Genomic DNA, 16,112 nt, shown 5'->3' on the forward strand with positions numbered 1-16,112 from the left:
ACTAAATTTTAAGCGACATAATTCTTAAATACGGTGACATATCAAACATACGTCCGCCATTTTGTAATTTTTTGGCAGGTGAGGCATCGAAGGCACAGACCTATTCGGCATTCAGCCGCGATTGAAAATTATGTAAAAATATTTTAACGGCTGTTAAATTAAACAAATTAAATAATTTTAAACATTAACAAAAATATTAAATTATAAACGTCAGTATTTTAAAAGTAAAACTCATTTATGCTACTTTTGTGTTTATGAATAAGTGATATAATTAAAAAAAGCTATGAGGTTCTTCAAAAAAGGAGTGTACAGATTTTTAAAGGGTCGGCAACGCGCATGTAACACCTCTGGAGTTGCAAGCGTCCATAGGCTACGGTGACTGCTTACCATAAGGCGGGCCGTATGCTTGCTTGCCACCGTTGTGGTATAAAAAAAGCTATAACTCCCTAGGGAACAAAATAGGCCTTTGTCTTTCAGCACACCTGTATGAAATAAGATCTTTATCGAGCAAGTGTGATGAAAATTTTATTTCAAACATTAATTGTCAAATTTGAAAAGCATTACTTAAATTTGTTACAGTGATAACGAAAGAACAAACTACACAAGCAAACTATTGAAGAATTTCTGCCGTGAGCCTCGAGTTTATGATAAACAAGACATTGTTTTTATTTCATTACATTTTTTTAATATATGTTTTGTATTTGTGTAGTCTAATTATTCGGTGTATTGGCATATGCTGTAATGCCGTGTAAATATTTGAAAAAATATATAATTAAAACAAATAAATTACAAAAACTAGAATTCAAACCAATAAAAGCTCATTTGTCAGTAAGAACCTGTACCCCTAGTGTAAATAATTTCGATTTCGAAACGTCACGTACGCGTTTGCGTTAAGTCTCATTTTGTATGGGTTTTTGAACAGCGCGCCAAGCGGGACGTTTTGGAAAGTCAAAAATCTCATACAAAATGACACTTAACGCAAACGCGTACGTCACGTTTCGCTGTCGAAAATATTTACACTAGGGGTACTGTTCGATAACAGTAACAATACTAAGAGAATCCTAACGGCTTTCATATTGATTGTCATTATCAAAAGGTACAAAATGAAAGAAATCAAATTCTGTATACGAGGCTTGACACGTTAGTATACGAAATTAGATCTAACTAAACAACAGATAGTGACTACTTATAAATCTTATTTATTATGATGAACATATAAGCAGTGTCAGTCGCATATAATTACAATAGACTCAATGGCATTGCGTTAAACATATATGTATCAATAGACTTCGCAATCGCGTAGTACGAAAATAATAAAATGCAACTTTTATAAATAATTATTTGAAAAAAGTTTATTGTACATGGTTACATCGTAATAATTCAGAAATTAACCTTATTGTTTTTGTTCGATTACATCGTTATTTAAAAAACTAAGTGCTATGCACGTCCATGTCATAAATGCAAAATAAGTCTTACATCTTTTGACGGTTAATTTACTGAACCGATTTTGAAGTAATTTGGCATAAAGAAAGCTTGAAAAAGGAGCGAAGGAATGACACAAACGGAGCTGCTACAGCTAGTATTGTGTAAAAAAATGTTTGCCATACAAACCTGAAATAGATATTTGTAAAAAAAAAAAAACATTTTTGTAACAAGCTTTTCGCCGACTGTAATTTTCTTTCCACAGGCAACTAATACTCATAGAGAAAATTCTATCAACTCCAAAATACAATTAGGTTGCGTTGTTTTATCACAGAGCAACAATGGTCACCTCCTGTCTTCGTCATCAGATCAGCTCGATGGTACCATAGTATTACACTGTCCACACCCAACATACATATGTATGCTAAATTTCAGCTTCATTGAAATCCAGGAAGTGGCTCAAATTTAACTTGCATGACTTGGTTACAGACAGACAGACACACAGATAGACAAGGGGACAGATGAAACTAAATAAAACCTTGTTTTAAATACATTACATAAATATAAATACGAATATGTATTGCAAGAAATTCGCATAGCAAAGAAAAACTTTTAACATACAATGAATAACATTTAATTGAATTGTGGTGAAATCACTGAGTGAAATAGATATTGTACATTTATTTATATCGTAAACCCTCCATTACTGGCCACCTTATACTAAAATGGCTAAAATAAGAATTATATTCAATTAATCAACAATTGAAATAAACCAACGCCGAGGAGGGCAGCTCTTCCCGCCCCCCTATCCCCCCTTTTCCCGACGCTCCTAGAAAAAAACACCTGGCGTCGTCTTTGGAATCCTTTTTAGTATAAGGTTGCCAGTAATAGACGGTTTACCTTATTAAAAAAAAAAATACATTTGATTTATATTTGTTCATAAGTAGAAACAAATATGCTGTTTTGTCAAATTCACATTCCCTCGCCATGCTCAATGATTTGATAATTCAATAAAGCGAAAGTTATGACATTCTTCTAAACAACTAAAAGTTAATCTAATCTGGGTATCGTATAGTTGTATCAGGAATACAAAACATTACTTACTCTCGTCACCAACCTTCAGGTTACGTACGATAAATTTGTCTCATTCTCAGCCAAAATTAATCACAGGCTGTTGTTAATAAGGGCATAAAGGGACAATTCGAAATCGACCTTGTGGACGTCAGTCGGAAGAAATAGTGACTAAAATAGCTACATAACAAGATACAAAACGTACGTCTGTGCGCTGGTAAGGGTGTGCGTCAGCCCAACGCCACTGGTGGAGTTGGCCCTGCGTGGAGATGGCCACGAGCTCGCTGTACGTCGCGGCTATGTGCGTGAATCGGATGTTGCTGTCCCAGTATTCTAACTCCTCGGACACCCAAAGCGGAGACGCAGCCATAGCAGAATCTTTTTTCTTGCTTTCAGCTAAAAAAAAAAACTTAAAATGGAGTTGGGTTTTTCATCAGCAGTAGAAAGATTGGAGTGTGATAAATTATTCAATGCATTATTGCCACATTTTCTCTCAATAGTCAATTCGGTTGGTTTATAATATAGTCCATTTGAGAACTTCCTACCTTTACTGGAAGCATACACCTAAAAATACAAATGTTACACAATTTAACCTACATGTTGGCCACATGGGGTCGCAATAAAATAATGTTTCATTAAGCAAATGATTACTGTTGTCTTTATCCCAGGAGGTGTCGCGAAGCGCCGACTCGAGCCACCTGCGCGGCCCGAAGTACTGGCGGTCGCGCCACCGGCTGAACTCGGACGGCCGCTCCTGCGTCGAGCTGCTGCTCTCGCGGTTCACCGTCCCGCGCCCGCTGTTGTTACCACCACTGCGACTACATTTTAAACATATAATATAAAAATCGTGTTATAAAAAGCTAATAAGGGAGTCCCTACTTTGGACCCATTGCACCAAGCACAATTATTGACGACTGATCAACATTACTCAGCTGTCAATTATGGAACTTCCCAAACAAAACTAGCGAATGGTGACAAGACGATTTGGTGCAACCACCCCTTATTGATGCTTTCGGTCAAAAAGAGCCTTATGTCGAGCCCATGCATTACGACTGAACCTTCGTTGCTGTTTCGGTATAGGACGCGACTAGTATGGTGCCGTATTCCTCAATCAAAATGTTCCAACGGCGAATCGAATATTAGCCAAAATATTCTAACGGCGAAATCCAATAAGTGGTGATATGTGAGCGGCCTCAACCGATTTCGCATCGATCAGTGTGGGGACTCCCTTTCAGCTGCATCTACACTATATATCTAAGGTAAAACTCAAAAGTGAAATTACGTGCAAAATAATAAGACTGAAATTTAATAAACAACGGGATCGGCGTAAGCATGAGCGTGCCAATAGATCGGGTCGTGAGCTAGGTGTTTAACACGTTACAGGCAGGACGTGACGGAGAGAGGAAAGCAGAGCGTGGCGGGTGTACCTTCTGATAGCCGCGTACCCGAAGATGTCCTCGGAGAACATCGCGTCGGCGTCGATGATGACGGAGTTGTCCTGCTGCGCCGCGTGGAAGCCGCCGTCCAGCAGCGAGATGAGGTCCTCGGGGACGTAGCCGTCGCCGCCCTCGCCGCTCTCCGGCTCTTCGCCCTCCTCGTCATCGCGAGACAATAGGTTGTTCACCGCCAAGTTCACGTCAAGGTTTGTACGCTAAAACAATATCGATATCATAGTCATTTTATAACTACCTCATTGATTTTGGTCCATTTTAAGTTTGGGTTTAGGAGAATACTCATAAGATTAGACAGAAAGGATTAAGTACATTTCAATGCAAGTGTGTAAAGTGTGTCATTATTTACGAGTCCCGAGAAGACACGGGACATGTAAATACGGACACTTACACTCGTCGTTTTTTAACACATTTGCGAAAAAATCACAACAAAACAAATATTGGTTACGTGAGTATTACACTTACATTACAGACCAAACAATTACGAATTTTCAGCAATTCATCACTAAACACTACGTTCAGCGTTGATTTACATTACAAAAATTAATCACAACACATTTGATACAAAAACACTCTCAAGTTGCAATTTAAGTTGAATAATTTTGATACAACTAATTTTTAAGTGAAGATTCTGAAAATAGCGGACGCCGGTTTTATTTATTTATTTTTCTGTTAACGACAGCCAACGTGGCAATGATAGTTTCATTCAGCCAACAAAAAAAAGTTTATGTGAAATATCGTATTATATAACATTTAATTTATATAATAACAAATAAATATTTAATTTATATCGTGTAATAATAATTTTTGGACGTAATAAACGTGTAATGGGGAAATAAAAAAACATATAAAGTTTTTGGACATCCAAACTCTTTGGTGTAGACGTATGGATTACGGTCAGAAATAAATGTAAAAAAGTTGGAAAGGTAAAAAGCACTAGGTCGCAAAATCCAACTTTGTGAATGCTAAAGAGCAGCACTGTTTGAGCAACTGTATACAAAAATGTTTTTAATAGAGCAATTTTAAAGTGTCATGGTAATCAATAAAGAAGCTATGTTATTCAATAGGTAAATTTCTGAAATACATATAATTAAAATATTTAAAATGAAAATGCTTTTATCCAATTTATCCACGAATAATTTTAGCGAATTACATAATTAAAAAATAGAAATATATAATTGTAATTTACAATAAATAAAGTTACTAAATAAAACACCTAAAGAGGCAGAGGTAAACCACCGGTTGTAAGAAATTGAATGCCATGTTTCTTAACAACAAATTTTCCACCTTTTTAGGGTTCCCTAGACAACTAGGATACTATAGTTTTGCCCCATATGTCTGTCTGTCCATCCGCGGCTTACACATTCTAATTGAACTGTAGAAAATGCGGCAAACTTTTGAAGGCGCAAAGGCTAATAGTTATTTACGATACAAGTGCGAAAAATAGGAAATTCGTAACGAGTAGCGATAAATTAAAACACGACCGAAGGGAGTTAAATCGACACGAGTATAATAATAAAGTAGGTTCATTAAAATACAATTGTAACTATTTTATTAATGTAACCCTGATTTTTAGTCCCTTTTGAGAAGTACAATCAAGGCGAGTGCAAGTTCAAAGTAAACAATTTAAACAAAGAGTAAATAATATCGTTACTAAAATTTAAACCAAATTGGTTTAATAAATATATTAGGTTTTGATTAGCATAAAACAAGCTTTCGAATCATGGTACATCTTTTTTTATTAAAAGTTTTGTATTAATTTTATCAGTAAAACATCTCAGCTCCCAAATAAGGTCAAATTATAAATTAAGTCAATGGCAATTATTACTTAAACAAAACGTTTTAATTTCAAAACAATAAGGTAATGTTCAGAGCATATAAAATATCGATAGCTGTTGTAACTTTATCGACTTGTTCCCCTCTCTGATTCATAATTAAATTCCATCAAATCTACCACTGTGTTGCCAGTAAAATGAAACGTTCCATAAATAGTAAATATATTATTGGCGAAAGAATGCACGTAAGTAAATAATTTACTACTAATTTGAAATACAACATTAAAATGCTTAGTTCAAATAATCAGACTTATTAAAAAGGCAGTCCCATTAATTTATATTGAATTTAAACTATTTTGAAGTAGAAATGTTCGTTTTGAAATGGCAATACTTTCAGGTCTAATAAACAACATTTGGTATTCCGTTTTAATACAATAACATTATCGTCTTAAGATGTGTGTATTATTAGTATACCTTAACCCTTTTCCAGGCATAGTACGATTTATCGACCACATACGCGCCAATAGAATTTCAACCTTAGCCATCCGATTTAAGGTTCAAATTAGATTGCACTTTCGGAAAATGTGACTTGTCTTCAAATGAATCATCAAAGCTGGATTTATTGGCATATATTTGAATTTTTTGGGAAAACCTTGTAGATTGGTGCGGCCTGGAAAAGGGTTAAAACGTAAATTCGAAAACGACAACTACAGGATAGTGTAATACTTACGCCGTTATGGTTACCATGATAGATTTATGGCGGCCATGACACTCACTTGTCAAGTCAAGTTGTCACTTCATTCGGCATCTGACGTCTGTTACTTATAGTATTTTTCAAACAGAAAGGGTAATCATAAAAGAACAGATGTCATCTAAATACAATTTTGCGAGATTTGGCATTTTAAGATTATAAATTGTATGGAGGTGACAACTGTCACCGTACCCAGCATGTTTTAAAAATTCTCTAGTCCCAAACTGAGTAAGGCTTGTACTGTATAAATTATAAGTGCTTAATGATTAACCCCCTTATTCATAAACGTGTACTAAAGTTACGATGCCGCTGATCATCGTTTGTCCCTTTCCGACGTATTGGTATGATGGAAAAGGTCAAACGATGATCAGCGGCATCGTAACTTTAGTACACGTTTATGAATAAGGGGGTGAGTGCGTAATTTTGTACGTATAGTGAATAAATATTTACTTATATACATATGTAACAAACATCTAACAGTCCAGGTATAGGCGACACATTTAACAAAAACCTTTTATTTCTGTAGTTGGCAGTGTTTCATTAAAGGTATAGAAAATGGAGTGACCGAAACCGGGTTTCGGTCACATATTTTGACGTAATTTCTGTATTCCATACAAAAACGGTTTTATTATGTTCGTAATAATATTGTTTATAATTCCAAAAAGGTTGGAGACATCTGGTCCGTCATACTGACGTTGACAGATTTCATTGTGACAGTGACATTTCTTGGTAGATTTGATGGAATTTAATTATGAATTAGGGTATAGTGTCGCCGCTTTCGTTTCTTACTCCACGCGGTTTGTCCAATCACAGCGAGTGAGTTGGTTGTTTGGCCACGCCCTCAATGATGTGGTGGGGGACAGTTGGAGACAACGAGACTCATTAAAATTATGCTTCGTTATAAATCTCCTTACTTCTTATATCTGACTACTATACAGGGTGACCTTAGCCAACCAGACAAACCCTGAAATCCCACGTAGGGTTACTTCTCAGGAATGTTCTGACGTTAATATTTTTTTGATTAGAACAAAGGATTTAAAAAAAAATTCGAACAAAAGTTCTTTGCAATAATCGGCAACAAACAGAAACACACTGTGTTAATCTTTGGCAGTGTTTTTGACAATTTGTTCGAAATATTTGATAATGATGACATTTTTCAAAAGTCAGAAGCTTATTAGTGTCATAAATAAAAAAGATAATCAAAAAGGTCGAAGAAGGTTCCATACTATTCTTTGAGGATATAACCTTAGGAGCTACTAAGACATACAGGCTGCTCCAAAGTAAAAAATGGTAATTTGTTAATTTCTTCGAAACCGCTACACCGGTTGTTATGATACTTCTTTGTACACTGGTTCTAAATACCCTAATGCATATGTACATTTCAGCTTTGTCCAATGGCTAGGGACACATTGTATATGTATAAGTAATGTAGACTGACCTGTAATTCTCTAACTATAAGGTTTCGGCTCTTGCCCTGCAGAACCACCTGCGCCTGCGTGACCAGGTCCTCGGGCACGAAGGGCGCGGGCACAGACACCACGCGGCCCGAGCCCGAGGCGCCGATTATAACGCCCGCAGCGCGGCTCGTCGACCCTGTTCCAACCAGTTCAAGCATAATAATGACAACCAATAAATACTAACGTTTTTTAAAATTAAATATTGAAAAATCCGTGAGAATATAGTAATATCTCTTAAATTCATTACTTGAGTTTGAATATTTATACCATTTTGATCGCATTTCCTTTACAATGTGCAAACCGATATCATAGTATTTGAAACAACAATAAAATAAAACATTTTCTTATTTTAAAATAGGTATTATATATACACATTTTTTTAAATATACAAGGTGGAATTAAAATTGACAAGTCTATTGTAAAAATGGAGCTTCCGCATAGAGCCGTAAGTTTCAACTAAAGATTATACATATGGGCATATGTGACGTTCCATGGGTAAAGGTACCTTATGGTTTCGTCTTGGCAACATTTTACATGAATTCCCCATACAAACTTCAACCCCTTTTTCCGCCTAACGCCTTTTTCCTCCCCGTTTTCACCCTTAAGGCGTGATTTTGGGGTTGAAAACTATTCTATATCCTTCCCCATAACAAAGACTATCTACATACCAAATTTCAACTAAAGCGGTTCAGCAGTTACTGAATCCCCATAGGCACAAAATTTAACCCGCCTTTGGACCCCCTTAGGGGCAATAAATTCCAAGTTATTGAATTTTTTTGATGTTTGTATACTAATATTATCCTACATACAAAACTTCAGCTTCCTAAAATTTCAGGAAGTACCCTGATCTTCAGTGACAGTGAGTCAGTGACGAAATCGGTTTTTTTTTAAATGAATGTATGAGACCTATGCAATTGAATTTTTTTAAGCTTAATAAGTCCACTATTGACATAATATCGCGAGATTTTTGTTTATCTGGTATAATGCAAACCCAGGTTATGAGGGTTCTAAAAAACGACGAAGAGCGTCGAGAAAAGATAGGTAGTGTCCTTGCGCTTCGCTTTACTCATCTTAGTCATTATAATCGCCGTGTATTTTCTGTTTCCGTTAATTTCAAGGGTGCACCTGAGCTTAAATTAAGTAACTTTAATTATTTAATAATAAATTAAACAATAATTTATTTTTATCTGATAAGGCCCTTACATTAGCGTGTACATTTGTCTTAGGGCCTGTTTACATATTGAGTAGTGTTTAGACTAAGTACTACTTCGGACGTTCTCGATGTTCGAAATTATATTGATATCTTTCAGTTTTCAATTGTTTGGTTGAGTTAAATGTAATGCCCATGTTACAACAATTCTATTAATTTCTTTTTATAAAAAAAAAAAGTTTTTTGAAAATGAACTATGCCATTTAGTTTCCTTAAACATACTTGCCCATACCTCGAAGTTAACGGAATTCAATAAAAACGGTGGTTAATAATCGGTCATTGGGTATAATAGCAAGTCTTCAGGACTGTAACGTAATATACACAGCTGTTAACTATTTAGTGCATACCTTGCGAGCTTGTGGCCGTGCGAATGGAATTCCTCATGATACGTGCTCTGGTCCGAGGCTGTTGTCTTGATCCGCAACCACCACCGCTGCCACTTTGCTTTCCCCCACTTGTCCCACCACCCCCACTGCCTCCGCCTCCATTTCCGCCGCTCTTGCTAGCGTCATTTTTGCTTAAGTCCAATCGGTCAGGTATAATAGAAAATGCAGCTCGGCATATGGTTCCGTCCTCGAGTAGGCAGGCGATGTGTGCTGGGCCCGCGGCCACGGCGCGCACACCGCGCAGCGAGCTCAGCGCCGAGGAACCGGCGCCGGTCCCGTACCGATTCCATCGCTCTGCTACTTCTTTGAGTCTGTAATGGTAACTTTTATTTAACTTCAATGTTTATATGTACAGTCAGATGTAGAGAGAGGTGACCCCCCGTGCATATAATCAGTCTATGCGGGAGTCACCTCTCTCTGCATCTGACTGTACATGTATAAAATGAGCATAAAATTTTGAAAATAGTATATACATACAAGATTGGTAATTGTGCCATACATTTGAGTACCATAAAACGGATATGATCATAGACCTGTGACACCATAGAAGTGGTAAGAGAAATTGTAATAAAAACACATCCAACCAAAACGTAATAAATCATTATCTTTCTAACGGTATTTTGATAAGTCATTTTTATTTTCAAAGATACAAAATGTACATCAGGTTGCATATGACGATTTTCTATATTATTGCTTTTTGTTTAATATCGCATGTGTCTTTTTCCATAGTTTTGATATTCTGCTTAATGTCTGTGGGTGCCGGTAAGTGACTTGAGACTGAACTGAAACTTAAGCATCTAAAATACGTGTTAAATAAGTCTGAATCAGAACAATGTTTTATCTTAACCTTTAGTAATAATACTATGTTTTGGGTTTTAACTTGAGATCTTATGCTTAAAATAAATAAATTTTACGAGTGTAGGCAAGTGGAAGCAAAATGTCTGACCTGATAAATTTGGCATAGTGTTTTTTAAGATAGATCCTGAATAGAAGGTACAAAGGACTTGAGATTGGTACTCTTGCTTAGAAATGAGTAAATTGAAATAAATATTTTTCATAATAAAGCAGAATACATTTGTTTAGACACAAGAAGAATCACTATTTATATATTTTCATACCTAATTAGTAAAAAGAAAATGAATGTATATATATCCTCCATTCCTTTTTGTAGCTATAATGGCAAATGGATTTGTCAACATTGTCACAAGTGATATTTAACGTGATACACAATGTGATATATAACGAATCAAATTTGTCATAATATTAGGAAAAATACTTTCAGTATTGTTACTGTTAGGACTTTACTGTAGTACACAGTCAAAATAAGAACTAGGTACTATTCATTTAAGTCCCATAGTAAGCTCAGCAGGGCTTGTTTTTTGCACCCTTGAGGGTGCTTAGAAAATAAAGTACACATGCCTAGAAGAAACCTGAATGGTCTGAGTGTTCCAATGTGTTCCTGGGGTTATTTATAAACCGAAAATGTTGTATAAACATTTCCGAGTTTGGCCTAGTTTCAGAAATATTGAAACATTCATTGAAATACTTCATGATGACTCAATACTATGCACTTTTTGGTTTCCAAGTCTTGACATACTTATAGACAGAAATAAAAAAAAATTTGGTCATTTTGGGATTGATTTAATATTTTTTGCTTCTATTGAATTTGAATTGTGGAATGTGAATAAATCCTTCAGTTTCTTTTTGGGCATGATGGAAATAATAGACAAATCTTGGACTAACAATTCTGCAGACGGAGTATCGGTAAAACACAACTAGGATTCCATCATCCACCAATTTCCTAGTATTTACGCGTGACACACAGACATGTCGTGCCGTCAGTCGGATCGACATGTCATTTGAGTAAATTGGTGGAAGAAAAATATAAAACATGCCGACATGCGTGGTCAAGTGTTGTAAGAATTATACAGATCGGACGAAAAAAAGAGATGGGATAACTTTTCATAGGTAAGTTCATCAATTATGATGTTATCGTGCGTAAAATCACAATATTTCAATTTCAATTTCTGCGGAACAGGAGTATGACCAGTATGTTGAATAAGGTAATTTCCCGAAAGTAGGGTAATTGATGCCCTTCTTATTAAATCATTATGTACTTTTTTATTTTATTAGCCTACATTGTGTCCCACTGCTGGGCAAAGGCCTCCCTTGTCTTCCGCCACTCGTCACGGGCGTCACGGCTTTGTGCATGCTCACGCCAGTCGCCACAAAATGAGTCAAGGTCGTCTCGCCATCTCGTTTTTGGCCTGCCTCTGCCTCGGGTGATCTGTGATCACCCGTTATGTACTTATAAAAGATTATTTAGATAAATGGATAAATTATTGATTGCGAATTTCAAAATAAGTCCGTATGGTAATTTCCCGAAAATAATGAGATTAAAGACACTTTTATGACTAATATTTGACAGTAAACCTTTGTTATGTATATTATATTTTTGTTCAAAATCAGATATCTCTAATGTCTTTTAACAATTGATTTCATCTAATGTTAAATATTATGATTTTATAAGTGTTTGCACGCGGTGCATGTAATTTGAGTCCGTAGATATGGTGAGCATGTGTTAAGACTTATAAAAGCATATATCTGCGTAGATATTTGTAATTTAGTCTATATTTAATTAAAAAATATTTCAGGATTATTTATACTTTTATAAATAATCGATATTTATACTTTTTTGATCATAATTTATCATATTTTCCGATCTGCAACATATTTTTTGTTTAAAACTTATGGTTTAATGATATGTTTCAAGTTATATGTATAAATTAAAAAAAAAAAACGAACTGATATCATCCCGATGCTAAATATTATGATTTTAAATAATGTTTGCACAAAGTAATTATGCAACATTACGCATTTACTGTCAAACATAAAGCAGTGCAATTTTTTTAATTTAAAAATAATTTTTACATCAGGGAGAATATGTTTTACATGGTATCACTCGTCTACACGCACACTTTAAAACCATCCGCCATTCCAGTGTCACAGTTTGTCATAAGTCAAATTACCTCTGATAATATCTTTACTCTATGAGACAAATGCTAATACCTTCACATAGAAAATTTCAAATCATAATCATGCTTTTTGAACAAATGATTTGTGCTCATTGTTAGCACACCAATAAGTGCCTTTATTTGAACTCTGGACCTTCAGCTTTGCAGCGTTACATACATAGCTTTGCTTCAATTAATATGTGCAAATGAACATATTGATATTAAATTATTATATAAATGAAATGAAATTATTATATCAAGGCATATTTAATATATTTTCATGTTGTATAGTGGCACCAAGGTTAAAGTTATAATTAGGAATTAAATTTTTTATCACACAGTAAGATGTTAGGGCTAATCCCAACAAGGCCTAGTTTACCCTCTGGGTTGGAAGGTCAGATGGCAGTCGCTTTCGTAAAAACTAGTGCCAACGCCAAATCTTGGGATTAGTTGTCAAGCGGACCCCAGGTTCCCATGAGCCGTGGCAAAATGCCGGGACAACGCGAGGAAGAAGAAGAAGAAGAAGGAGTAAGATGTTAGCGAGCCAAGTTGTTTGTTTCCAAGCTTAACTTACGCTAGCCAGACATGGGTCTACACCTAAAAGTAAAAAATAAAATTTTATCTTGTCAACATGCTATGGAACGAAGTATACTGAGGCTGAGAAAAATACAAAAAACGAGAAACGCAGACATCCAAACTAAATTGACAGATGCCCTTGAATTTAGTTTAAAACCGAAGTGGAACTGGGCCGGGCACTTGTCAAGATACAAAGACAGGAGATGGACTTACCAAATAACTAAATGGCCGGGCCCAACAGGCAAAATAAAATGGGGAAGACAAAAGAAAAGATGATATTTTAAAAGTTGATATAATAACCACAGCAGGAAAATGTTGGTGCATATGGCAAAGGACAGACGAAGGTGGAAAAGAATGGAGGAGGCTTTTACCCTCAGAGGGGCCACATAACAAAGATGGAAGAAATAGTTGTAAATTAGAAACACATTGCAAAACTTGTTAAGTGAAAAAAAAAGCTTTAATAATAATAATAATAAAGATGTTAGCGAGCTATGGAGTCGACATTAGCAATAAAGTTCAACTCATATTTATACTCATTCATCTATTTAATTAGTAATTTTTATTTTATCATCAAGAAAAGGCACCTTGACGAGTTTATAAACATCCATTAATTTTGTGTTTGAGTATAATAAAAATAAGAAGAATAATGACAAATTTTTCTATTAACTATATTAAGGAATAATAGAATGTATATGAAAGAAGGAAAAATATTATGTATATAAATTGATAAATGCAAAAAATTGCTATTATTCTTGTTTGTGATATTTATGCAAAGACAAAATTATAGCATCAAATAAACTTGTCAAGGTTCTTGGCCTTGATTATAAAATTAACATCAGTCAAAAAATCATGAATGAGTATGAGTTGAATTTAATAACTAATGTAAATCTAGTACAATAAAAACTTAGATGCCTAGTTATCATGAGATGCAGCATATGTTGTAACAATACAGTAAATAAGTAGTAGTATTGTATAATTAAATCTATGTAGGCTCCTTAACTCAAAAAATCTTTTTAACTATGATTAGTAGTTGTTTGTTAAAATGCATGTGTTTTTTAATGAAATATACAGCTTTTTTTTTGAGTAATTGAAAGGTTGATATAAATATTCAAAATGTTGTTTGTCTCATTTCAAACATAGACAGAGAGTAATATTGTATTTGTCTTGTATTAGTACAAGCACCAAAAAGAAAGGGATGAGTTTCCTGGTTTTTACTGACTGATAATTTATGTTTGCCAGATTATAATTGCTTGAATAAAATTAGAATAGTAAATTTCTATTCATCAGTTTCACTAAAGGTAGAGTCTTTAGAAGGTATATATAGAGTTGTTATTATTTTACTAATCATATTTAGAGAGTAGACAGGTGCTACTCTTTATTGATCTGATGACCAAGGCTCGGAACCGGTTTATTCTTCATACATAAAATACCGGTATTATTACGTTCTTTTTCGTTCTTTGGTTTATTATTTCATTTTTAATGGGACTATGTAATAATGCAAAGTTGTTGCCTAATAACATGATCCAGTCCTACGTAAAGAGTATAAAATAATTAAAAATATTGGGCTATTTTGGGATTTAAAAATAAACTGCTGATGACTAATATAAATTATGACACTGCAGTCCATAAAACATAACACTGAATCACAAGACACTAGCTAAGAATTAGCTGTTTCTTAACTCTGACCTATATTCCTCAATATTTCCCAATTACTGTTTATGTAAAAAAAAAAATTGTACCTGTAATGATATTGACGGATGAACAAGTAGTTGTTTGATAAAAATAATATAAATAATCGTAATGTGCATTTTCCTGATCTAAAATATAACATCTATTAGAAGCAGTCATTATTACGAAGATTGCAGGTAGGAGAGCTAATTTATTTCGATTTATCATTTATAGTGTCTAGTCATACAATAATGATTACAGAGCTAGGTTTACGAATAATCGCGACATTAACCCACTCATTAGCTTATTACGCCATCATTTGTAAATAAATCGTGTGGTAAATCGACTAAGTAGATAAAACACTGCCCATTTTGATGGGACGGACATCTTAGTGCGACAATATTTACGAAAGCATGAAAACGTGGCCTTCGTTCATTTTGCTATAATCCAAGCCATATTTCGGAAATATTAACATGAGCAGAAAATATCGCAGTTCTTTAGATAATCATAATGGAGTCATATAAAAGTAGTTGTTCTAAAATATGCTTACCTGTCTATCAATTGATCCTCAGTGCCAGGCAAAGGATGGACCATAAAATGCATTGTAGACATTTCCTAAGGTCCTGTTCTGTGCTTATAATAGATTTTCTTGGTTAATCTTCAACATTTGTCGAAATTCATTGAAATAACACGATACTGCCATACCCAAGAGAACACCGCCATCTAAAATACTTTAGCAGCCACCATTGTTCTCGTGGTTTCTTTCGTGATCGTTTCTCGTTGTCGTTCTCGACTCAAATACATGTGAGGCGGTGCGTGACGGAAAAAGAAAGAAAATATTAACATGGCAACTATAGCGCAAGTACCTGTAGGTTGGCAATAGAATTTTAAAGCTACCATGCATTGTCAAACTAATCCAGCATATGTGTATTTGAATGTAATTTTAGCTCCTAGCATTTACGGGAAAAGTAATAATTAGTAAAAGAGAGAAAAAAGTTATTTCGGAAATCAATCAGTCAAAAGCTTGTTACACCTTTCTCATTTTAGTCACTGACAAGAGGGATGTCACGTGCCGTAATAAGTAAGACACGAAATGAGATATATCTTATCGCTTCTCACGTATTGCGGCGTCCTTTTTGTCAGAGGGCCTACGGCAAACCACGTTCGACTTGTTGCGTCCCCGTCATACTTGCGTACGAATTTACAAGTGCCACAGAGAGGCAAAATCGCGGTTCGCGGTAGACCCTGGCCACTAACAACAAAATAAAATAAAATCCTGCGCGGCGAACTGCAAGCGGTGGGCGGGGCTTGCAGGTTTTGCCGGAACCAAG

At 35.1% G+C, this 16,112-nt stretch overlaps 1 protein-coding gene across 15 annotated transcripts in view; it reads right to left on the minus strand.

Annotated features, from left to right (window-relative positions):
• Positions 1–16,049, minus strand: part of LOC133520466 (E3 ubiquitin-protein ligase hyd) — a 66,075-nt gene extending 50,026 nt beyond the window's left edge. For 9 of the 15 annotated variants that reach the window (XM_061854986.1, XM_061854978.1, XM_061854969.1 and 6 more), the window contains exons 1-6: positions 15,332–16,049; positions 9,485–9,834; positions 7,909–8,063; positions 3,921–4,144; positions 3,145–3,311; positions 2,699–2,889 (exon numbers count right to left, since the gene is read on the minus strand). In XM_061854986.1, the coding sequence (XP_061710970.1) occupies positions 2,699–2,889; positions 3,145–3,311; positions 3,921–4,144; positions 7,909–8,063; positions 9,485–9,834; positions 15,332–15,393 (1,149 nt within the window). In that variant the 5' untranslated portion in view covers positions 15,394–16,049. The remainder of the gene's footprint in view (positions 1–2,698; positions 2,890–3,144; positions 3,312–3,920; positions 4,145–7,908; positions 8,064–9,484; positions 9,835–15,331) is intronic. The other 6 variants (XM_061855017.1, XM_061855000.1, XM_061854933.1 and 3 more) reach the window with 2 other exon arrangements.
• Between the last annotated feature and the right edge of the window lie 63 nt (positions 16,050–16,112).

This window comes from Cydia pomonella, chromosome 1, assembly GCF_033807575.1.
Source record: "Cydia pomonella isolate Wapato2018A chromosome 1, ilCydPomo1, whole genome shotgun sequence".
Classification (NCBI taxonomy): Eukaryota; Metazoa; Arthropoda; class Insecta; order Lepidoptera; family Tortricidae; genus Cydia; species Cydia pomonella.